Below are 25,024 nucleotides of genomic sequence, written 5' to 3'. Positions count from 1 at the left end.
ATTAAACACACAAACTCCATATAGATTTGGTTTTCTTTATTAATTGACATGAAGAAAAGGGACAAATAAAACCTACAAGACAATAAAATTAACTTGATATGTGAGACATCTCACATAGGGCAAACATCAGAATATAGACAAGGAACGGAACAACAGCAAAATGTGTTACATGTTTATATTATTATTGATAATCTTATACAGTAATATATACCGGGAACAGCTTTGTGTAGTATATTATAAGTAATGTTCAGTACTGACGTATATTGCAGGGCGTCAGTAGAGTAATGCAGACCTGCGACCTAGGGCCCCGGGACCTTACATACAGTGTTAATGGTGGCAGGAAACACAGGACATAGACAAGACATATAACACAGTATATTACATCACACAGTGTTTATATAACTGAATACATGTACCCCTATACATATAGTATAACAATGGGCTACATGATTTTCTCTCCATCAGTTTTTTTCCCCAAGTGTGCTACTGCTTACCTCTTTGGCCAATTTTTTCATGAAACTTGATTGGTACTTTTCGGGCATCTCTTTCAGTTGCACAATTTTGTGTTATGTAATTGATGCAATAAATTTTGAAAACAAAATACTGTACCTTTGTTGTAGAGAGTTTATCCACCATGTGGTGAAATCCTTCGGACAGTCCCTCCAGTACGGTAACCAATACATCTACCAGTCCCTGCCGCGCCTCCTCAGTCTGTGGCTCGACTTCGGCACAAGTGTAGCCGAGATGGAGAAAAGGGACGTGTCCCGAAACCAGCAACTTGCCCACAAACTTCAGATCATGAGAACCACTTTAGCCAAGCTCAATAAGGTATACATTTTGAACTGTGTCAATTTCTCCTAGCAGCTCAAAGTTCATCTAGTTGTGATTTGAGGATTGTCAGTTTCACCTTTTTAATGCTACCAGCATTGAAGCAGCCTTAACAGACTTAGTACTGGAAATAGTATTGTATTGATATAACAGTTGATGTGTAGTGTAGGACATATCACTTAGCGTATAGGATGCATTATGACAAACTATAGAAATGTAAATATATTATTTTTGTTTTACAGTTGGTGTGCAGTCTAGGACAACAGTTAGCCCCCTACCAGTTGTTCACCGCCTTCTCACAGCTGACATCCCGGATCTGTCACACCCAGCCAGATGTATTTCAACAGCTCCGGGTAAATATATTTTCTCACACCCAGCCAGATGTATTTCAGCAGCACAGGGTAAATATATTGTCTCACACCCAGCCATATGTATTTCAATAGCTCAGGGTAAATATATTGTCTCACACCCAGCCAGATGTATTTCAGCAGCTCAGGGTAAATATATTGTCTCACTCCCAGCCAGATGTATTTCAGCAGCGCAGGGTAAATATATTGTCTCACTCCCAGCCAGATGTATTTCAGCAGCACAGGGTAAATATATTATCTCACACCCAGCCATATGTATTTCAACAGCTCAGGTTAAACATATTGTCTCACACCACCTACAATGGTAAGGTCACACCTACAACAGTCAGGTCACACCTACAATGGTAAGGTCACACCTACAACGGTAAAGGAAAGGTAAGATGAATCTGGACTAAGATTAATGGGGGAGAGTAGAACAGTCACACGATGAAAGGTAAGATGAATCTGGACTAAGATTAATGGGGGAGAGTAGAACAGTCACACGATGAAAGGTAAGATGAATCTTAGTCCAGATTCATCTTACCTTTCATCGTGTGACTGTTCTACTCTCCCCCATTAATCTTAGTCCAGATTCATCTTACCTATCATCATGTGACTGTTCTTCTCTCTCCCATTAATCTTAGTCCAGATTCATCTTACCTATCATCATGTGACTGTTCTAGAAATATAAAAGCTTCAAAACCCAAACCACACACACGCACAACTGCATAATCATATCCTAACATATTGAAATACATCCGGCTGGGTGTGAGACAATATATTATTGTAACACCAATCTAGTGACAGGTATGATGTAGCCCTTTGTACGAGGCCTGAAACAATACATTGTAACACCAATCTAGTGCCAGGTTTGATGTAGCCCTTTGTACGAGGACTGAAACACTACATTGTAACACCAATCTATTGTAACACCAATCTAGTGACATGTTTGACGTAGCCCTACAAAGGGCTACATCAAACCTGGCACTAGATTGGTGTTACAATAGATTGGTGTTACAATGTATCATTACAGTCCTCGTACAAAGGGCTACATCAAACCTGTCCCTAGATTGGTGTTACAATAGATTGGTGTTACAATGTATTGTTTCAGGCCTCGTACAAAGGGCTACATCAAACGTGTCTCTAGATTGGTGTTACAATGTATTGTTTCAGGCCTCGTACAAAGGGCTACATCAAACCTGTCATTAGATTGGTTGTCTCACACCCAGCCAGTTGTATTTCAACAGCTCAGGGCAAACATATTGTCTCACACCCAGCAAGATGTATTTCAACAGCTCCGGGTAAATATATTTTCTCACCCCCAGCCAGATGTATTTCAGCAGCACAGGGTAAATATATTGTCTCACACCGAGCCAGATGTATTTCAACAGCCCAGGGTAAACATATTGTCTTACACCCAGCCAGATGTATTTCAGCAGCGCAGGGTAAATATATTGTCTCACCCCCAGCCATATGTATTTCAACAGCTCAGGGCAAACATATTGTCTCACACCCCGCCAGATGTATTTCAACAGTTCAGGGTAAATATATTGTCTCACACCCAGCCAGATGTATTTCAATATGTTAGGATATGATCATGCAGTTGTGCGTGTGTGTGTTTTGGGTTTTGAAGCTTTTATATTTCATGTTTAGATGGCTAGATGTTTAACTATCAAGTTTTGACATTTTATATTAAGATAACATATGGTTTTATGTTCAACTTCAAGATTGTTTTATTTTTAGGTCGTATAAATAAATGTCTTTACTTAAAAGTTTGATGATTGATATTTGCAATTTGAAAACAAAATTTGCAATTTGAAAACAAAATCTCTCTGGGTCTGGTATATCGGAATGTTGTACTTTCAGGAAATCATTGCTCGTCTGTTTGCCCAGTTTCCTCAGCAAGGCATGTGGATGTTGATGGCAGTGTCGAAGGTCAGCTGCATTTTTTTAAAGTCCTGCTTATCTTTGCTTACGGAACTACGAGAAAAACAAATTCCATCGGCAATTCACAAAGAATAGCTACTGGTCAGACACATAGAAATTATTGGTTTTGCCGTAATTTGTGTTCATTTTACAATGATGTATATAATATTTCTCAAATCTTACTATTTCTCATGCCTATTATAAGAGGGGATTTTTTTTTATTATGGCATTTGTTTTTAGATATTTTGTTGTTTGTCATATAGTAAATCTTAAAAAGTGACTCAAGCAAATACAAATATTGATTTTATTCCAAGAATGTACATTTAAAAGCTGCTGTATCCTCCTTATTATTTGCGATAATTTATTAGTCAGGGCTAGCTGCATCAAACGTGTCACTAGATTGGTGTTACAATGTATCGTTTCAGTCCTCGTACAAAGGGCTACATCAATCGTGTCACTAGATTGGTGTTGCAATGTATCGTTACAGTCCTCGTACAAAGGGCTACATCAAACCTGTCACTAGACTGGTGTTACAATGTATCGTTTCAGTCCTCGTACAAAGAGCTACATCAAACGTGTCACTAGAGTGGTGTTACAATGTATCGTTACAGTCCTCGTACAAAGGGCTACGTCAAACATATCACTAGATTGGTGTTACAATGTATTGTTTCAGTCCTCGTACAAAGGGCCACATCAAACATGTCACTAGATTGGTGTTACAATGTATCGTTTCAGTCCTCGTACAAAGGGCTACATCAAACCTGTCACTAGATTGGTGTTACAATGTATCATTACAGTCCTCGTACAAAGGGCTACGTCAAACATGTCACTAGATTGCCAGTCCTCCTACAAAGGGCTACATCAAACCTGTCACTAGATTGGTGTTACAATGTATCGTTTCAGTCCTCGTACAAAGGGCCACATCAAACTTGTCACTAGATTGGTGTTACAATGTATCGTTTCAGTCCTCGTACAAAGAGCTACATCAAACCTGTCACTAGATTGGTGTTACATGTATCGTTTCAGTCCTCGTACAAAGGGCTACATCAAACCTGTCACCAGATTGGTGTTACAATGTATCGTTACAGTCCTCGTACAAAGGGCTACATCAAACCTGTCCCTAGATTGGTGTTACAATGTATCGTTTCAGTCCTCGTACAAAGGGCCACATCAAACATGTCACTAGATTGGTGGTACAATGTATCGTTTCAGTCCTCGTACAAAGTGCTACATCAAACCTGTCACTAGATTGGTGTTACATGTATCGTTTCAGTCCTCGTACAAAGGGCTACCTCAAACCTGTCACTAGATTGGTGTTACAATGTACCGTTTCAGTCCTCGTACAAAGGGCTACATCAAACCTGTCCCTAGATTGGTGTTACAATGTATCGTTTCAGTCCTCCTACAAAGGGCTACATCAAACATGTCACTAGATTGGTGTTACAATGTATCGTTTCAGTCCTCGTACAAAGGGCTACCTCAAACCTGTCACTAGATTGGTGTTACAATGTAACGTTACAGTCCTCGTACAAAGGGCTACGGCAAACATGTCACTAGATTGCCAGTCCTACTACAAAGGGCTACATCAAAACTGTCACTAGATTGGTGTTACAATGTATCGTTACAGTCCTCGTACAAAGGGCTACATCAAACCTGTCCCTAGATTGGTGTTACAATGTATCGTTTCAGTCCTCGTACAAAGAGCTACATCAAACCTGTCACTAGATTGGTGTTACATGTATCGTTTCAGTCCTCGTACAAAGGGCTACATCAAACCTGTCACCAGATTGGTGTTACAATGTATCGTTACAGTCCTCGTACAAAGGGCTACATCAATCCTGTCACTAGATTGGTGTTACAATGTATCGTTTCAGTCCTCGTACAAAGGGCTACATCAACCCTGTCACTAGATTGGTGTTACAATGTATCGTTACAGTCCTCGTACAAAGGGCTACGTCAAACATGTCACTAGATTGCCAGTCCTACTACAAAGGGCTACATCAAACCTGTCACTAGATTGGTGTCACAATGTATCGTTTCAGTCCTCGTACAAACGGCTACATCAAACGTGTCACTAGATTGGTGTTACAATGCATCGTTTCAGTCCTCGTACAAAGGGTTACATCAAACCTGTCCCTAGATTGGTGTTACAATGTATCGTGTCAGTCCTCGTACAAAGGGCTACATGAAACGTGTCGCTAGATTGGTGTTACAATCTATCGTTTCAGTCCTCGTACAAAGGGGTCAATCAAACCTGTCACTAGATTGGTGTCACAATGTATCGTTTCAGTCCTCGTACAAACGGCTACATCAAACGTGTCACTAGATTGGCGTTACAATGTATCGTTTCAGTCCTCGTACAAACGGCTACATCAAACGTGTCACTAGATTGGTGTTACAATGCATCGTTTCAGTCCTCGTACAAAGGGGTCAATCAAACCTGTCACTAGATTGGTGTAACAATTTATCGTTTCAGTCCTCGTACAAAGTGAGAGTCAGTCGCTGCAGGGACATATTCGCGAGAGCTGAGTAAGTAGCATGTCTTATTCAGCCACATGAGATGTAGTTTCAGTCCTCCTACAAAGGGCTACATCAAACCTGTCAATAGATTGGTGTTACAATGTATCGTTACAGTCCTCGTACAAAGGGCTACATCCAACCTGTCACTAGATTGGTGTTACATGTATCGTTTCAGTCCTCGTACAAGGGCTACATCAAACGTGTCACTAGATTGGTGTTCCAATGTATCGTTTCAGTCCTCGTACAAACGGCTACATCAAACGTGTCACTAGATTGGTGTTACAATGCATCGTTTCAGTCCTCGTACAAAGGGGCGACATCAAACCTGTCACTAGATTGGTGTTACATGTATCGTTTCAGTCCTCGTACAAACGGCTACATCAAACGTGTCACTAGATTGGCGTTACAATGTATCGTTTCAGTCCTCGCACAAAGGGCTACATCAAACGTGTTGCTAGATTGGTGTTACAATGTATCGTGTCAGTCCTCGTACAAAGGGCTACATCCAACCTGTCACTAGATTGGTGTTACATGTATCGTTTCAGTCCTCGTACAAGGGCTACATCAAACGTGTCACTAGATTGGCGTTACAATGTATCGTTTCAGTCCTCCTACAAAGCGCTACATCAAACCTGTCACTAGATTGGTGTTACATGTATCGTTTCAGTCCTCGTACAAGGGCTACATCAAACGTGTCACTAGATTGGTGTTCCAATGTATCGTTTCAGTCCTCGTACACAGGGCTACATCAAACCTGTCACTAGATGGGTGTTACAATGTATCGTTTCAGTCGTCGTACAAAGGGCTACATCAAACCTGTCAATAGATTGGTGTTACAATGTATCGTTACAGTCCTCGTACAAAGGGCTACATCCAACCTGTCACTAGATTGGTGTTACATGTATCGTTTCAGTCCTCGTACAAACGGCTACATCAAACGTGTCACTAGATTGGTGTTACAATGCATCGTTTCAGTCCTCGTACAAAGGGGTCAATCAAACCTGTCACTAGATTGGTGTTACATGTATCGTTTCAGTCCTCGTACAAATGGCTACATCAAACCTGTCACTAGATTGCTGTTACAATGTATCGTTTCAGTCCTCGTACAGAGTGAGAGTCAGTCGCTGCAGGGACATATTCGCGAGAGCTGAGTAAGTTACAATGTATCGTTTCAGTCCTCTTACAAAGGGCTACATCAAACCTGTCCCTAGATTGGTGTTACAATGTATCGTTTCAGTCCTCGTACAAAGTGAGAGTCAGTCGCTGCAGGGACATATTCGCGAGAGCTGAGTAAGTAGCATGTCTTATTCAGCCACATGAGATGTAGTCATTTTCTTTTTGCAATTTAAATCAAGAAAACAACCCAAACATTTAAAGGCAAATATTGTTCTATAGATTTTGCTTCTATTGGAAAATAATTTGTTACTATATGTATATAAGAAGTGTATTCATGTTAAAATTAGATAATTATATGTCTGTGCACAAGTATTGATTATTAGATAATTTGATGACTGTGAATTAGTGTTGATAATTCGATGTCTGTGCGTAAGTGTTGATAATGGAATATTTTATTTTAAAAACTTTTCCAGGCAGATCAATCCAGGTTTACAGAAATTTGTGAAGGTAAGTTTAAATTTAGATTAGTTTGTTTAGCTTATAAACGTTATTTCCTAGTAAAGCTGTCAGTCATTATTTTGTACAGTATAAACTAATTACTCAGATTATGATATCATTAATTCGACCGGTAAGAATTTTGAAATGTACAAGTGGAAGTGTTCTCAGTTGTGTATTGTAGAAAGGTTATGTATCACAACCAGTGTTTATGTGTGAGGTCTTGATTACTAGTATGATACGTACCCTGTCACCTTCATCAGACCCTATCACCTTCATCAGACATCATACCTAGTCATCTTCATCAGACACGTCTGATGAAGGTGACATGGTACGTATCATACTTCTAGTCATCAAGACATCACACATAAACACTTACTGGTTGTGATACATAACTTTTCTACAATTTATACTTACTAACCTGAAGAAAATGTTTAGAAAACTTCTCTATTGTGTATTCTGATGTATAACTTGGAGATGTTCTCTCTCAGCTTACTATACTGTATTGGTGTATGATTATAACAGGATTCGACCAAGCTCACTGACCGTCTACTGGAGCTGTGTAACAAAGAGTATACCGGCTCTAATAACATGAGTGTGTCACAGCACTTCAAACCGCTCAAACGTCTGCTCGATGACAGGTAAAGATTACAAGTTACTTACTGGGTGGTAGTTCGACATTCCAACACAATGAACAAGTTGTAATTTAACAGGGACTGTTATATAATATCAGTCCCAGAGACTGCCCCTGTAGTTGACCTTGCGTTGGAGCTAAATCAGACAAAGAGAGGGATTGTTGGCATCACCTTGGTTTACACCCATAAATGTGTTGGTCATCATAGGCCACAGTGGCATGTTTGATGACTGATCGGAAAATGAAATGCGTTAAACACAAATTCGCATGCCAACTAATTGACACAGAAGATTCTAAGTAATAGATCGAAATCCTGCAAGAGTAATAAAACACATTTTAGGGACTGAATTTGTTCTTTTTCCCCTTGTTTGTTCATTTTACTGCTCAACTTACAGATTATAGATATTGATTTCAGGATTGATTGATGCTTCGGCTGCAAGCTTAAGGAGGCTAAGAGCAGAGATAATAACTTGTTTTTGCTGTATGTTGACAGTGAGTTCAGCAGAATAATTCTGCCCCTCCAGTCCAACATGACAGTGATGCTGCCCAATACTCCTGGATCACACTCATCACACAACCCTTTCCCTGGAAAAGAGGTGTTCATTAACGGCATTGATGACATGGTTAGTAGCGTTAGTCATGTCCTCCAGGGCACTTTTGTATTTACAGCTCACCTGGTTGTGGTGCTTTGTCCATATGCGTGATTCGTCATCTCTCGTCTATCGACACTTGCATGAAACAACATCTCCCCTAAAATTACGAAGTAGTTTTCAACCAATTTTTGGGTGGCAAGGACCGCTAGAGGATCACCTGCTGCGTGAGACACGGTACCTTTACGCAGTCCAGGTCAATCCCATGGCAGGTCATAATCATCCTAGGTCAATGCTTAGCGGTCCCAGGTCAACTCACTGTCAAAGTCTCAACCTCTCAAGTAACGTCAAAATGATGTCACGACTGCCTCCATCGCTAAGGAAAATGCCATCTTGCTATGCTGTTAATGCTGCTAACACCCCACAGAGTTAGATCTGCCGCCCGTCATGGCGGTCAAAAAGTAAGAATGCTTAGGGGCAGCGTCAAAAGGGCTGAAACTGTCGGATTTGCTTTAAACGATACCTTGCGAAACTACCTGACAGGTTTCAATCAAATTTTGATGGAAGAACCCATAGTCAATAGGGGTCCAATATTGTATGATTGAAGTAGCTAGCATTCCTTCATGTACTCTTCCTAATGAGCATGTTTTGAAATAGCCAGGTGAACAATTCAAGGGCCTTGGGTCTTTTGTTTTCTACAAATGATAACAGGATTGATGGTAACAGAGCTGTGGGATTTTCTACAAATGATAACAGGATTGATGGTAACAGAGCTGTGGGATTTTCTGCCTTCAGGTGGGTTTTTTCTATAAATCTTTAAAGGCGTTACCATGATAGACTGAGGTGAGATGTACATCAGGATTATTGACCTCATGATGTACTTTGATACATTTAAGGATCCCTGTCCCTCCGCACTGTGGTTTATCTTATATACAGTAACCTCCCCTTAACTTCCATTTGGATATAACTGTATCACTGTTGGGCCAGAACACATTCGTTGACCAGGTAGCTCAATCGATTAGAGCAACAATAAAACAATCTGAGGTCCAGGGTTCCTGTTCCAGCCACACTAAATGTTTACTCTCTAAGCATTGTTGTTGATTACATTTTGTTTATTTTATCTTTATTATTTCTCATAAAAGTCCCGCAAGGTATGGTTTTCTTTTCCGAAAAGGTTTATTAAAGCCATAATCATGTCAAATAAAACAAAATGTCCAACACTTCAAGTTTCAGTTATCAGCAGTGATACGGGGATCCTTAATGCAGTAAAATATCTAACTTCCATGCTTTGTTATGTTTCAGTTTTGTTTAAGGGATATACAGTGTAACTATATGATTTTAAAGTAAGTCTCCTCCTGCCTGCAGTAACAGTTGGAATGTTGACACCAGATAATCATTGTTAATCTATATTTCACTTTACAGATTGAGATCCTGCCTTCTTTACAGAGACCTAAAAAGATCAACCTGATCGGAAGTGATGGTCAATATTATACCATGATGTGTAAACCCAAGGTACGGCAATCTAAGACAATTCTTCTTAGGAACCTTAATTCCTTGTGCTAGAGTGTCACTATATTTAGCACATAGATTTCAGGGGTGATAAAAATAAAATACTGTATAGCCCTTTAGATTTGCAGGGTCAATATTTTGCAGTCTCGAAATACAGGTTAACCGTTTGAAAACACCGATCCACAGCATCGTCATCCGCCAGTGACTTCACTCGAAAGAAAATCAAATATGTATGTAACCTTTGTAGGAGTAAACTGTAATCAATTAATTACCTACTGGGGACACATAAATATGTTGTGGCCAATTATATGTAAGTGTTGTTTTTACATCGACTGCCAAGTTGTCCTGTGATAATCTGATTTGAGTTCATTTAAGCTTGCATAACAGCGTTGGGTGATAAGAATTTTCAACATGTTGTGATAAGGTCCGTAAAAGTGGTTAACATTTTTTGATAATTTCGCTGGTGTTTTTAATTCGCGGATATTAGTCAAAGTGTGAAAATAGCGAAATATAACCGCTATACAGCATTCACAATGACCTACATCAAAGGTCACATGCATATGTAACTTAAAGATCAGATATGACAAATTCATTACACCTTATGATATTTGAAGAGTTCAACAATGTTCAAGTTGACTATTTACTGCTGTTTTTGAGACTAAAATAACCTACCTGACACAAGTATTGCCCTACATGGTCTACTACCAAGAAAATCATGTAATTATACATCTTTTCTAATCACCGAAAGTCATCAATATTCATAAGCAGTATCTTATAGCCAATGTTAAGGCTATAAAATTCAGAAACAATGTTTACCTAGTGTACTTTGTATACACTCTTTGGAAAATCGATAAATTTTGCATTGATTCTGAGAAATACAGATGAAATTCTCAATTGCATGGGCCTTAATATATGCAGCCTCCCCCCACCACACACAAACAAATAAATGAAATGAAATAAAATAAAAATGGGCAGGTAATTATTATTGCAACTCACACTGTCGGCTCTGTATAACCTAACGCACACTGTCTCCAAACAGGATGATCTGAGAAAAGATGGCCGCTTGATGGAATTTAATGACATCGTCAACAAGTTCCTCAGGAAGGATCCGGAATCAAGGAGGAGGCGACTCCATATTCGTACCTATGTAAGTGTGTACTTTTGTTACAGAATAATTGACCTAGTCAGTTATGTCATTCTAGTCTTGACATTATTAAGGATCCCTGTCCCACTGTAGACAAAACAATAAGATTTCCACCATGTTTTGTTTTGTATACACAGTAACCTCCCCTTATAGCCACAGTATAATCATTGAAGGTCCAGAGTTTGAAACCTTTACTGGCCCCCTGCTGAAAATGTTTGTCATGGGCATACCTTCTATTTCACCAGGAGTAACCACCGATCTAGTATATCTTGGCTGACAGTGTACAAGATACAAGTCACTGTGACCTATATAATGAGATAGTTGTACAACTCAATAAATAAAGTAATCGTTACCACCACATTTAAGAGTTCTGCAATTAAATCAATGCTATAGTCATAGCTGAATAAAGGCCAATGAATAGTAAAGTTTTTGTCAGTGGTACAAGGATCCTTTACTGGTACTTTTTCCACATAATCTTTACATATTCCCACACTTTCCACATAATCTTTGCATATGCCCGCACTTTCCACATAATCTTTACATATGCCCACAATTTTAAATACACACATACTCTTCCCAATAATCTTTACTAGCACAGTTTCCCCCTCAAGGAATAGTGCAACATGATTGTGATGTTTAATAAATAAAGGACGAGAAAAGTCGACGAAGACTCCCTTTATTGTTTCCATCTCATAGAGGAGTTTACTTCACATACCTCGTGAGAGGGTGAAAATCTACAAAGCAAAACAGATAAAACACTCATAAGATTACTGAAAATGAACTAGGTCAAACAATGGTAATTATCTCAAACTGACAAAAAATGGTAAACATAGGAACTGTGTAAACAAAACTAATATGCGAAATAGAGGCGGGTACTAATTTCCGGACTATAAATTCCGGACCAAGACCGTCACAACGATTGTTGTATGTTGTTTCAGGCTGTCGTCCCTCTCAATGAGGAGTGTGGCCTGATTGAGTGGGTAAGCAATACTTTTGGACTGCGCCACATCCTGATGAAACTGTACAGAGAACGGGGCTTGTATACAAGTGGTAAAGAACTCAAGGCCATGATGCCGAAGATAACGGACAGCATTGAGTGAGTAGTAAAAATTAAAAATCTCAAAGTTTTTTGTTTCTTGAGATTGCTATTGATTTATTGTACAGCTCTTTATCAATTTCAGAAATTCCTAAACAACTAAAAATCAAATTTGTGTTTGGCATTTGTTTGAATGTTCTGAAACTATTTGCATATAAACAGTAATGAAAATGTGTCGTTTACAGAGTGAAGATGCAGTGTTTCAAAGAGAAGATGTTGGCGCGACACCCTCCATTGTTTCAGGAATGGTTTCTTAGAACCTTCTCTGACCCAACATCTTGGTAGGCCAAATGTTTTACTTGAAAAACGTCTTTTAATGGTAGATTTAGTCCCAAGTGATTATTCACAATACTGTCTGGCATGAAAAGTTTGTTGGTATTTTCCTTCGTAGCATTGAAGCCATGTAAGTTGTGTCTTGGTACAAACTTTTTTGGATACCCCATATAAGCAAACAGTAAGATATCAATCTAATTCCTTTTGTTTATTTTTGTGGTTCTAGAGCAACCACGAAAAACCCTGAATATCTATAAACAGCGAACGTTTCATGTCATACATTAAATGTTCTTATGCAGCATCACAAATTTCTTTTGTCTTCGTAACTTTTCTGATTGAAATGTCTTATATGATATACCTTTAGGCTGTATTTAGTCGTCACTCTGTCCATCTGTCCATCCGTTTTCGGGTGTTTGGGTTGCACAGATGATAGAAAACATACCTCTCACTAAGACCTATGTCAGTTGTAGCAGCATTTGTAAAGGACTTGTTTAACTAGAATAGCTTGTTCCATACAGGTACAACGCACGCCTGTCTTACGCACGAACGTGTGCTGTCATTAGTATGGTGGGCTACATACTCGGACTGGGAGACCGACACGGTGAGAACATCCTGTTTGACTCCACATGTGGTGACTGTGTCCACGTGGATTTCAACTGCCTCTTTAACAAGGTAGGATTTCAACTGCCTCTTTAACAAGGTAGGATTTCAACTGCCTCTTTAACAAGGTAGGATTTCAACTGCCACTTTAACAAGGTAGGATTTCAAATGTTTCTTTTAACAAATCAGTGTAGGATTTCAACTCTCAACTTGTTTAGATGTAAATTAAACTTTATATGTTTTCTATATACAACAATATATTTGAAAAGAATGACAAAGGAACATTGTGGTTATTCCTCATGCAAGGAATGGAAACTTTCATCTATGACATGTTCACATTTAGCACATATTATTGAATAAAAATAAAATCATACTAATCATACTAATTTTTACAGAAAATTATATTTATTTTTTGTCAGCTTTCTTCTAGAATGATGTACATTTATTGGCACAATATTATTGAAAGCAAGTTGAACCCATACTAGGACAGTTAAATAGTAACTTTGTAATAATTTAGCTAGGTTGTAAGATCATGATGAACAGAATCATGCGACCTATTTATCATTACGTGGGATAACAGTCTGTGTGGTTTGTTACAGGGTGAGATGTTTGAGTGGGCAGAGAAGGTACCGTTCCGCCTGACCCACAACATGATGAATGCACTGGTAAGTACTTCCTAGAACCCCTAAAGGGTCACAGTAATTGTTGTACATGAAACATTCTGTCTGAAATATTTTCTTTATGCCTACTTACATATGTGGATGAAGATCCTGACTCTGTTTCCCAGTAATGCTTTGACGATATTGTGTGGTTACCATGCCTTTTGATGAGATGCATTATATGTAATATACCACAATATAGTAATATTTTCTGATGTATCTTCTGGTTTGTTATGAGGTTATGTTTCGAATAAACTTCTTCTTATGAAACACGAGACCTAGAGGCATCATATCTGACCTGTTGCTTGCAGGAGTAAAGAGTGATAAAGTTAATGACAAAATGCATTGTGACCACCATGGCTTCTAGATTTGCAGGGACCCATGTTTCATCCTTTAACTCAATCACCCCTGAAGACACATTTGAACTCTTCCAATTCAAAGGCTGGTATAGTTCATCATGAAATTTCAGGGGTGAATGAGTTAACATTAAGTATATTTCACAAACAGGTGAGACCTTTGGGCCTCTTGTTTGTTAAATGGAGACAAAATATAAGTAGAATTTGATCAAATAATTTTTAGATTACCTGCCATAAATGTATGCATTGACATGGTAATCGCTCGTGCTTCCATCACATTGTGATAAATATCAAAAGTTATATTTTCACACTGAAAATATCACTTTTTGGTATTGACCAATCATAACGATATCTTCTATTCGCTGCATTCAAAGGCAACAATTTTTTGTTCAGATTCAAATGAAGCGACGGTAGAATAAGTGGTTGTTATGGTAAAGGTTTGGTACACACACTTCAAGTGTTTACCATAAATATACAGTTGATAACATTTTTATAAGCAATCATACCAGATTATAACAGAAAACGTCAGAATTGTGTTGAGTATCCCATTCAAAATGGCGCGCAGCCTTGTTGTCCAGCGTGACGTCATTATAGTATGTCACTAATTATTATGCTTCTGATTCCCGCCCTTTTTTTTAATGCATTACATGAAATACCCAAATATGTTTCACGAGTGTGGCTAATATTTTGATATATTTCACTCGTGCTATCAAAATATTAGCCACACTAGTGAAATATATTTGTTATTACTGAAGACACCATTAAATATCCTCTATTTATTAGGTCACCTGAGCTTTGCTCAAGTGACCTATTCTAATCGCTTTTCGTCCGTCGTCGTCCGTCGTGCGTCGTGCGTCGTGCATAAACTTTTACATTTTCAACTTCTTCTCAAGAACTAGTGGATGGAAACTTGGTCAGAATCATCCTTGGTAGATGAGGCTTCAAAATTGTAAAATTGGGATTCCTACCCCAACCCCTGGGGCCAGGGCGGGGCCCCAAAGGGAAAATTAACCAATATTTCAAAAATCTTCTTCTTCAGACTCAGAGGTACTACACTCATTTTCTCTGCGTGGAAAGAAAGATCATCAGGGGCTTTACTTAAATTGTAAATTTCAGGACCCCCGAGCTATCCGTTCTCCCTTGGGGAGGGGGTAAAGTTTACTATAGTTTATATAGGGAAATAACACTTTTGGGTATATATTTTATCCATTTTCAGCAGAAAATTACTCAAACTTAGTCAGAATCATCTTGGGTAAATGAGAGTATTACTTTGTAAAATTCGGATTCCTGCCCCATCCCCAGGGGCTAGGGCGGGGCCCCAAAGGGAACATTTACCAATATTTTCAAATTCTTATTCATTGATGACAAGTATTGTATTTCACTTAGTTTACATGCAGATTTCCACATCACATCTTAACAATAAAATAAAGCTACCAGTACCTATGATATAACTCAGGTGACCGCTAAGGCCCTTGGGCCTCTTGTTTGTGTTCTCCTTTGATTTTCGTCATTGTTTGCACCGTACAGTTTATTCTGTGGGGTGACAAATCTTGTTGGCACAGATTTCAATCTGTTCGTCATCTCGCAGACTAGACAGTCTTCGTCCCTTCTGTCTATACATACAATGCTGTATTGCAGGGTCCCCTGGGATATGAAGGGATATTCAGACGAGCCTGTGAAGTAACCTTGAGAGTGATGAGAACCCAGATGGATCCACTGATGAGGTAAGCAACTCTGTCCTCAAGGAAATTACTCCCCCATCAATGCTACCGGGGCAGACTGTATAGGAGACTGTCTGTCCTCAAGGAAATTACTCACCCATCAATGCTACCGGGGGAGACTGTATAGGAGACTGTCTGTCCTCAAGGTAATTACTCGCCCATCAATGCTACCGGGGAGACTGTATAGGAGACTGTCTGTCCTCAAGGTAATTACTCGCCCATCAATGCTACCGGGGGAGACTGTATAGGAGACTGTCTGTCCTCAAGGTAATTACTCCCCCATCAATGCTACCGGGGGAGACTGTATAGGAGACTGTCTGTCCTCAAGGTAATTACTCCCCCATCAATGCTACCGGGGGAGACTGTATAGGAGACTGTCTGTCCTCAAGGTAATTACTCCCCCATCAATGCTACCGGGGGAGACTGTATAGGAGACTGTCTGTCCTCAAGGTAATTACTCCCCCATCAATGCTACCGGGGGAGACTGTATAGGAGACTGTCTGTCCTCAAGGTAATTACTCCCCCATCAATGCTACCGGGGGAGACTGTATAGGAGACTGTCTGTCCTCAAGGTAATTACTCCCCCATCAATGCTACCGGGGGAGACTGTATAGGAGACTGTCTGTCCTCAAGGTAATTACTCCCCCATCAATGCTACCGGGGGAGACTGTATAGGAGACTGTCTGTCCTCAAGGTAATTACTCCCCCATCAATGCTACCGGGGGAGACTGTATAGGAGACTGTCTGTCCTCAAGGTAATTACTCCCCCATCAATGCTACCGGGGGAGACTGTATAGGAGACTGTCTGTCCTCAAGGTAATTACTCCCCCATCAATGCTACCGGGGGAGACTGTATAGGAGACTGTCTGTCCTCAAGGTAATTACTCCCCCATCAATGCTACCGGGGGAGACTGTATAGGAGACTGTCTGTCCTCAAGGTAATTACTCCCCCATCAATGCTACCGGGGGAGACTGTATAGGAGACTGTCTGTCCTCAAGGTAATTACTCCCCCATCAATGCTACCGGGGGAGACTGTATAGGAGACTGTCTGTCCTCAAGGTAATTACTCCCCCATCAATGCTACCGGGGGAGACTGTATAGGAGACTGTCTGTCCTCAAGGTAATTACTCCCCCATCAATGCTACCGGGGGAGACTGTATAGGAGACTGTCTGTCCTCAAGGTAATTACTCCCCCATCAATGCTACCGGGGGAGACTGTATAGGAGACTGTCTGTCCTCAAGGTAATTACTCCCCCATCAATGCTACCGGGGGAGACTGTATAGGAGACTGTCTGTCCTCAAGGTAATTACTCCCCCATCAATGCTACCGGGGGAGACTGTATAGGAGACTGTCTGTCCTCAAGGTAATTACTCCCCCATCAATGCTACCGGGGGAGACTGTATAGGAGACTGTCTGTCCTCAAGGTAATTACTCCCCCATCAATGCTACCGGGGGAGACTGTATAGGAGACTGTCTGTCCTCAAGGTAATTACTCCCCCATCAATGCTACCGGGGGAGACTGTATAGGAGACTGTCTGTCCTCAAGGTAATTACTCGCCCATCAATGCTACCGGAGGAGACTGTATAGGAGACTGTCTGTCCTCAAGATAATTTCCCCCCCCAATCAATGCTAAACTTTCGCCCAGTCAAATTTTTGTCAGTAAAATCCATATTCACCCAGTTTTGTTTTCACCCTTCACATTTTTAGAATTACTATGTATGCTATGTTGTTAATTCATGTTCGTGGTAATGATAGATTGATTGCAATAACTTGTCTCATTAGACTCTCATCTGTGTGTTAGTTTTTTACTTGAGTGAGACTGCATGTCTGTGAACACAGGGCCATGATGTTTGTTTTCTCTCTGCTCAAGGATCATGATAATTACCAATCTGTGAACCTCTGGTTATAAAGTTGGGTACCTGTGAACCTACATGTTTGGTCATAATGTTTGATGTTTTCTATGAATCAAGGGTCTAAAAAGTGATCCGTTTATTTTGAACTTTGTGTTGTTAGGTTTGGTATCTGTGTGAACCTAGGATGACATTTTGTGGTATCTAAAGTAAACACATTTCCCCTGAACTTTTACAGTGTACTGAAGCCATTTGTGTACGACCCGTTGGTGGAATGGAGCAAGCCACCAAGAGGAGGGAGGTCCAACCCCATGGATACCGGTGAAATCAACAATGAACAGGTAACCTTGACAACAGTGAATCGGACACGTATCATATCCCAGGATGCATTTCTTTATTCTGCCAAGCCTGCTCAGTAAGTTGGGGGAAAACACAAACAGGTTACTTCCGTCCAAGAGCATACCTGCAAAATTACCTGCATTTGTAAAGAACAACCTTCAAGTGTCCTCCATGACCTGTGCATATTTCAATGAAAAGGGGGAATGTATCAAATGTGTCACTTTTAAACCTTGATATTTTTTTTTTCAGTTTTAGGTTTCAAGATTGCTACTATGGCCTCTGTTTATCTGAGGCATAAAATTATCTTCAATGGTCAANTTTTTTTTTTTTGGGGGGGGGGGGGGGGGGGGGGGGGTAGGTAATCAGTATGCCTGTGGCTAACAGTTCTAGTTTGTTACTGTATTCTATCTTCATCCCACAGGCACTGTCTCATGTACAGAACATAGAACATCGACTGAAGGGAATTCTGAAGTCCAAGACGTCTAGACCCATCACCGTACCATTGTCTATAGAAGGCCATGTAAACTACCTCATCAATGTAAGTACAGATCCCCCTACTGTACCCTGGTGGTACTGGTGTCCTGTCCTATAGGTTGTACTGACAGTATCAATATATAGTGTAAATAATAATATGTAGAGTCAAACCTGTTTCTGAGACCACCCTAAAGAAATCCAAAATGTGGTTCTTAATGCAGATTGTCTCTTGCATGGTTCAGTTCACAATGAAATCCCTACAATACGTGGTTTTCGAAATACTTTTTCTCTCTGGATCCACCACATTTAAATACACATGTCATGTGATGGGGGGTGGGGAGGGGGATGGACACCTGTTCTTTCAGTCTACAATGAAAGTCTGAGAGTTGCATGAAAATAACATGCAAAATAACAAACTGGTATGGGGTTTCAGAGTCGTTGTCTAACAACAGAGTATACGTACCAGTCAGTAGATATCCCTTTCTTGAAGGATGTGAAATTACAGCCATTTTCGTCCAAATTTACCAATGTTTTGCTTTAACGAAATTGGCTTGCTACAGATTTCCTTTTACACCAGAAGTATATATGCCCTCTTATTATACCACATTACACCAAATCACTTTACTTTTGTTCAGGAAACCTGTATCTCGTAAACAACATTTTCGGGAGCATAAACAGTGGCCTTTCAGGTCTTTAAATATAAATGGTCATATGAGCCGATGTGACTGTTCTTAAATATGTAGGTGTCCTACTGTTAGTGTCAGGAGTGCCTTCCTTTCAGGTGATCTTGTGTAATTTGTTCCATGTTGTCATTAAGAAATAGATAAAAAATTGTTCTATGATTGACATAAAGTTAGTATAAGCCTTGATTTTGATTCTTGTCTCAAACATTTCTTTGTAGGAGGCAACAGATGACAAAAACCTGTGTCAGATGTATGTTGGTTGGGCCCCTTATATGTGATGCCTCTGTCTGAATCCGGTTGGCTCCCGTGAGAATCAATAGAACTTTTGTGAGAAAATCTAGGACATCAATCAGTAAGCACCTGTGAGAAATTGTAGGATCTGCGTCACTCAGGACCTGTGTGAGAAACTCGAGGACCTAAATCAGTAAGCATTTGTGAGAAACCTAAAGGACCTTCAACAGTCAATACGTTTGAGAGAAAGTTCAGGATCTAAATAAGTAAGAAACTGCAGAAGGGGGGGTGGGGGTACAAAACGTCCTAGATAAGTGATGTATCTTCTATTTCATCATCAATTATACTGTTAATACCCAAGAAGGTATACAGAGTTCACACTGGTGCGAGTAAAAATCCAAGGAAAAAGTGCAAACAACGCGGCAAATCTCTTCCAAACGTTGGAATTTGTTGGAGCAACATTCAAGAAATTCGTAAGAAACTTGGAGAAAGTCTTGGACCTGAATCAGTCAGCAACTGTGTCAGAAACTCAAGAAGCTTCCTCATTTATCACTGCTGTAAAAAGCAGAGGACACCGTTTAAAAAGAAAATGTGGAGGACTTGAAGAAGTCTGTACCTGAAGGAAGTGCATCTTTTCGCTAGTGTGAGAAACTTACACCTAATATCAGTCAGCTCTCGTGTGAGGAACTCTTGAACCTTCATCAGTTAGCAACCATGTGAGAACTGAACCAATAACAACTTAAATGAGCAATACATTGATATTCAAATGTTGATTCTCATTAGGGTTATATTTCTATGCAGTTATTGTTATTGATACAAAATTATAGTTTGTCATATTAAAGGTTGACTTGTTATTTACTACACAATGTTGTTAAGTTGTATGTTATACTAAAAATGTGCAATCGTTTAGTTAGAATATTTGGTTTTCACAATATTTGGAGGTTTTGCTAGGAAAAACTAAGGTCAATACTTTCAAATTTGACCCTCTGTCAACAAGTGCGGTTTCCAATTCGACTCCCAATATGGTAAACAAACAGGACTCATTTGTTCAAAAGGTGATTAGCTTAATCAGTATTTAACGACATTATTCAACCTTAAATTATTTCGCCAATATACAATGTAAAATCTCACAATTTTGCATGTAATTTTACGCTACTAACTATTTGCTATCTGGAAAGTTGTAACTAATTTAATGGTTGTGTTTTAAAGATGCACATAAAATAATATTTGCCCTAATCACTGATTAAGGTAATCACTATTGGAACAACTGGGCGCAGGTTTAAAATCATCCAGTTCACACTCAGTTTCGAATGGCACCAGGTCTGGACTTTTAAGCAATTATTGCTGCTGATTGAATTGAGGGACAGGGCTCAGTAGGGGAAGTTACTATGTATGGTTTGGACGTGTTTTGGCCCCAAATGCATCAAAATTCAAAACCTTTAACCTAAATGAACATTGAAATGACTTGTTTCTATAATTCTCAAATACTATTATGAAAATATTTATTTATATATTTAATTATTGTTGCCATGGTGAAATATAAAGTTTGTTCAAGAGTGTGCTTTATGGTAGCTAAGAGAAAAACTAGGTGAACACCTGTCAAAATTGACTGAATAATCAAGTTTCAATAATTTTGCAAATATGACCTGGTTAACATGGCAGCCAAAATTGAGTACACAAATAAATGTTTACATAATAATAGTACTGGGGAAGTATTCAAAATTAAAGAAACATTCGTTTGAAAGTTCTATTGCAGATTTTTGATTTTGATGGATTTGGGGGCCAAAAAGGGCCCAAACCATACATAGTCCTTTAAAAAATCCTACTCCTTGAGTAATGAATAAAGGGACATTAACTGAAATTGGTCCGGAGCATCCTTGGGACAATGGAAGTCAACATTGTGAAAATTAAGGATATGTCCCCCCACCCCCACCCCCACACCCCACACCCCACACCCCCACACCCCATGGGGGCAGAAGGGTGGAGCCCAATAGGGGATAAAAAGTGAAATCTTAAAAATCCTACTCCCTCAGCACAGGTAAATAGATTTTAACCTAAACAGTTCTTGATCAACATTTAACCAAGGGGACCCAAAATTGTATAAAGGAAAGTGTAGTCCCTCATTGGGCAGAGGGACAGGGTCCAATAGGATCAACAATTTTTTAAATCCACTACTAGAGTATGAGTTAAAGGTTTTTAAGCCGATTTGGTCAGACGGTTCCTTTGTTCAAGGGGATTCATTGAAAAAATTTGTGTATGAATGGTGAATAAACGGAGGATGTAGCCCTCTTAGTAACAGGGGTGTCCCAAATGGGGTCATATACCAGGATAAATCTTTTAAGCAGAGCCCAAAAGAGGTAAATAGTGGTAAATCTTCAAAAATCCTTATCCTTGAGTATGGGGTTTTGAGATTTTGACCTTGTTTGGTTTGGAGCATCCTTTTCCCAATGTGTACTCGGTGTTGTAAGTGGAGAATGTGACCTTCCAGGTACAGAGTGGACATACAGGTATATACATGTAACTCTATAAAATCTGACTGCTTGAGTATGGGTATAAGTACTTTGATTTGATTTGGTTCCTAGCATCCTGGCCATGGATACCATGGTTTTGAAAACAGATGGATAAGATGGTGTAGTCCTTAGGTCCTTTGTACCCCTTGTTAGGAGTTCGTTGAAGGGGAACAAAGGAATTATGACATGACCTTTGGTAAATTATCATAGGAAAATAAATATCTAAATTACAGTGGGAAAGTTGCGAGATCTATCATGAATCCTGAACAATTTTGGAATAACTTTGCCTTATGTACATTGTTAAGTGTATTGTAACATTCTCAACTGTTAATAACATCTGGCTTGAAAAGCACAACAACTTTATCAAATATCTTCTTGAACAAATATCTGTCTATTCCACAGGCAAAAATCAAAGCTGTGAGCTATTAAGCCCCATGGACCTCTTGCTTATCTGGTATTGTTGCATTTTTCCTTGATTTCCAGATTTTGTGTAACTAGTACTTAACTGATCTTTCTGTTCACTTCCTCCTTCACTTCTCCATTTTGAATCACTACACTTCTAAGATAAAATGTCTTTACTACCTCCAACTCTTATCTATTTACACTGATATGGTTGCTGCTACAATTGTTCCTTTTCATCTAGAAAAAGACATTTTTATGTACTGTTAAATGTACATAGAAAAAGAGACAAATTTGATTGTCAATTTAAACTCATTCAACCCATAAATTTCATAATTAACTATTCCAACCTCTGAATTGGAAGAGTTCAAATGTGTCTTCAGGGGTGAATGAGTTAATTAATAATTACAAAAAACATTAAGAAATTAACTTTTACTTTAATCTTTCTTTACTAAAGCTAACAAGGCTTTACATAAATGAGTGCAAACTACTAACCATGAGTGACAGTGAACAATTTATGCATATTGACCTTTATCTAAAAAAAGATCACTCAGCTTGACATTATCATTTGCATAGGTAACACATAAATCACTTTCTCTGACATGACCTTTTACTTGTCTGCCGATGATCACATTGATACCAATGATCACATTGATACCGACACCTGTTAAAATACCAGCTTGGCTACAGATCAGTGAACGCTGAATTAATAATTCGGTTAATTACATGTAATTGATAGTGATTACCTTCCTTTTCACTCCGATTCATATTGCTTGAACTAAGCCCTATCCTTTGGACCACTAAACACATACTTGTCATTACATATACAGTAGTATGATCAATATTTGTTATGTGTCACAGTATTTTTCTAAAAAGCAAAAGTAGAAAAAATACAATCTTTATAAAAAAAAGTGTTTGTGTAAATGACACTGAATTAAAATATATCGTAAATGACACTGAATTAAAATATATCCATCCAGTCTTTTTTTGGAATCAGGTTTAAGAGTCCTGGACTCTTGTTTTTCCTGTGGGACTCGCCAACTTTTTGAGCTATCTCTTATTAGTAGTGGGACTAGTCAAAGTTTTGAAACAGATGTTCAGGTTGCGACCGAAATAATGTTCCAAAAATCATGGTCCATCTGGTTAGGAAATACCATACCAGCTACAGTAAAACTGTGATATGATGTTTTTATTAACATAAGTAAAACCACATTGTAGTGCCTCATGTTTATATACAGTGAAACCTCATTATAATGTCTAAACATTTATTAGAATAACTCTGAAGGGCCAAGTGAGCTTATGCCATGGTGCGGCATCCGTCCGGCGTCAATATTTTACTTTAAACAACATCTTAATAACCAAGAGGCCTAGGGTGATGATATGTGGCCAGAAGCAAACTGGAATGAAGGGCTACCAAGTTTGTTCAAATAAATGACCTTCACCTATATTCAAGGTCACAGGGTCAAATATGTTAAAAACATGAAACAACTTCATCTGAATAACCAAAGTGCCAAGGGTGATGATATCTAGCCAGTAACATGCTTAGATAAAGGGCTACCAAGTTTGTTCACATGAATGACTTTTCATGTCATTCATGTGAATGACTTTCCTTTTCAAGGTCACAGGGGTCAATTGTCTTAAAAAATCTTTAAACAACTTCTCCTGAATAACTAAGAGGCCTAGAATAATGATATTTGGCCAGTAGCATGCTAGGAATACAGTAGGTTTAAAACCTATAAACAACTTCTTCTGAATAACCAAAATGCCAAGGGTGATGATGTTTGGCCAGTAGCATGCTTTGATGAAGGGCTACCAAGTTTGTTAAAATGCATGACCTTGACAAATATTCAAGGTCACATTGGTCAAATATGTTTAAAACTTTTAAACAACTTCTCAATAACCGACAGTCCTAGAATGATGATATTTGGCTAGTAGCATGCTAGGATGAAGGGCTACCTAGTTTGTTAAAATGAATGACCTTGTCAAATATTCAAGGTCACAGAGGTTAAATATGTTTAAAACCTTTCAACAACTTCTTCTCAATAACCAAAAGGCCTAGGATAATGCTATTTTGCCAGTAGCATGATTAAATGAAGGGCTACCAAGTTTGTTCACATGATTGACCTTGACATATATTCAAGGTCACAGTGGTCAAATATGTTTAAAACCTTTAAACAGCTTCTTCTGAAATACCAAAAGGCCTAGGGTAATGATATTTGGCCAGTAACATGCTGGATGAAGGGCTTCTAAGTTTGTTCAAATGAATGACCTTGACAAATATTCAAGGTCATGGGGTCAAATATGTTTGAAACCTTTAAACAACTTCTTCTGAAATAACAAGAGGCCTAGGGTTATGATATTCTGCAAGTAGCATGCTGGGATGAAGGGCTACCAAGTTTGTTAAAATGAATGACCTTGACAAATAGTCAAGGTCACAATGGTCAAATACAGTAGGTTTAAAACCTATAAACAACTTCTTCTGAATAACCAGAATGCCGAGGGTGATGATGTTTGGCCAGTAGCATGCTTTGATGAAGGGCTACCAAGTTTGTTAAAATGCATGACCTTGACAAATATTCAAGGTCACATTGGTCAAATATGTTTAAAACCTTTAAACAACTTCTTAATAACCGACAGTCCTAGAATGATGATATTTGGCCAGTAGCATCCTAGGATGAAGGGCTACCAAGCTTGTTCAATTGAATGACATTGACAAATATT

General features: G+C 39.0%; 1 protein-coding gene across 1 annotated transcript in view; it reads left to right on the top strand.

Moving 5' to 3' along the window:
* LOC110456310 (serine/threonine-protein kinase ATR-like) overlaps positions 1-20,251 on the top strand; it is a gene marked incomplete at its 5' end in the record, with an annotated part of 46,979 nt that extends 26,728 nt beyond the window's left edge. The window contains 17 exons of the mRNA XM_021506961.1: positions 621-828; positions 1,071-1,181; positions 3,042-3,110; positions 5,578-5,630; positions 7,211-7,244; positions 7,758-7,873; positions 8,360-8,489; positions 9,879-9,968; positions 11,005-11,112; positions 12,048-12,205; positions 12,391-12,486; positions 12,997-13,150; positions 13,678-13,743; positions 15,732-15,817; positions 17,906-18,008; positions 18,428-18,544; positions 19,382-20,251. Coding sequence (XP_021362636.1) covers positions 621-828; positions 1,071-1,181; positions 3,042-3,110; positions 5,578-5,630; positions 7,211-7,244; positions 7,758-7,873; positions 8,360-8,489; positions 9,879-9,968; positions 11,005-11,112; positions 12,048-12,205; positions 12,391-12,486; positions 12,997-13,150; positions 13,678-13,743; positions 15,732-15,817; positions 17,906-18,008; positions 18,428-18,544; positions 19,382-19,441 — 1,759 coding nt within the window. The remainder of the gene's footprint in view (positions 1-620; positions 829-1,070; positions 1,182-3,041; positions 3,111-5,577; positions 5,631-7,210; positions 7,245-7,757; positions 7,874-8,359; positions 8,490-9,878; positions 9,969-11,004; positions 11,113-12,047; positions 12,206-12,390; positions 12,487-12,996; positions 13,151-13,677; positions 13,744-15,731; positions 15,818-17,905; positions 18,009-18,427; positions 18,545-19,381) is intronic.
* Between the last annotated feature and the right edge of the window lie 4,773 nt (positions 20,252-25,024).

This window comes from Mizuhopecten yessoensis, unplaced genomic scaffold (genome assembly GCF_002113885.1).
Source record: "Mizuhopecten yessoensis strain PY_sf001 unplaced genomic scaffold, ASM211388v2 scaffold8657, whole genome shotgun sequence".
In the NCBI taxonomy this organism is placed as follows: Eukaryota; Metazoa; Mollusca; class Bivalvia; order Pectinida; family Pectinidae; genus Mizuhopecten; species Mizuhopecten yessoensis.
This window is presented reverse-complemented; position numbering and strand designations above follow the sequence as displayed.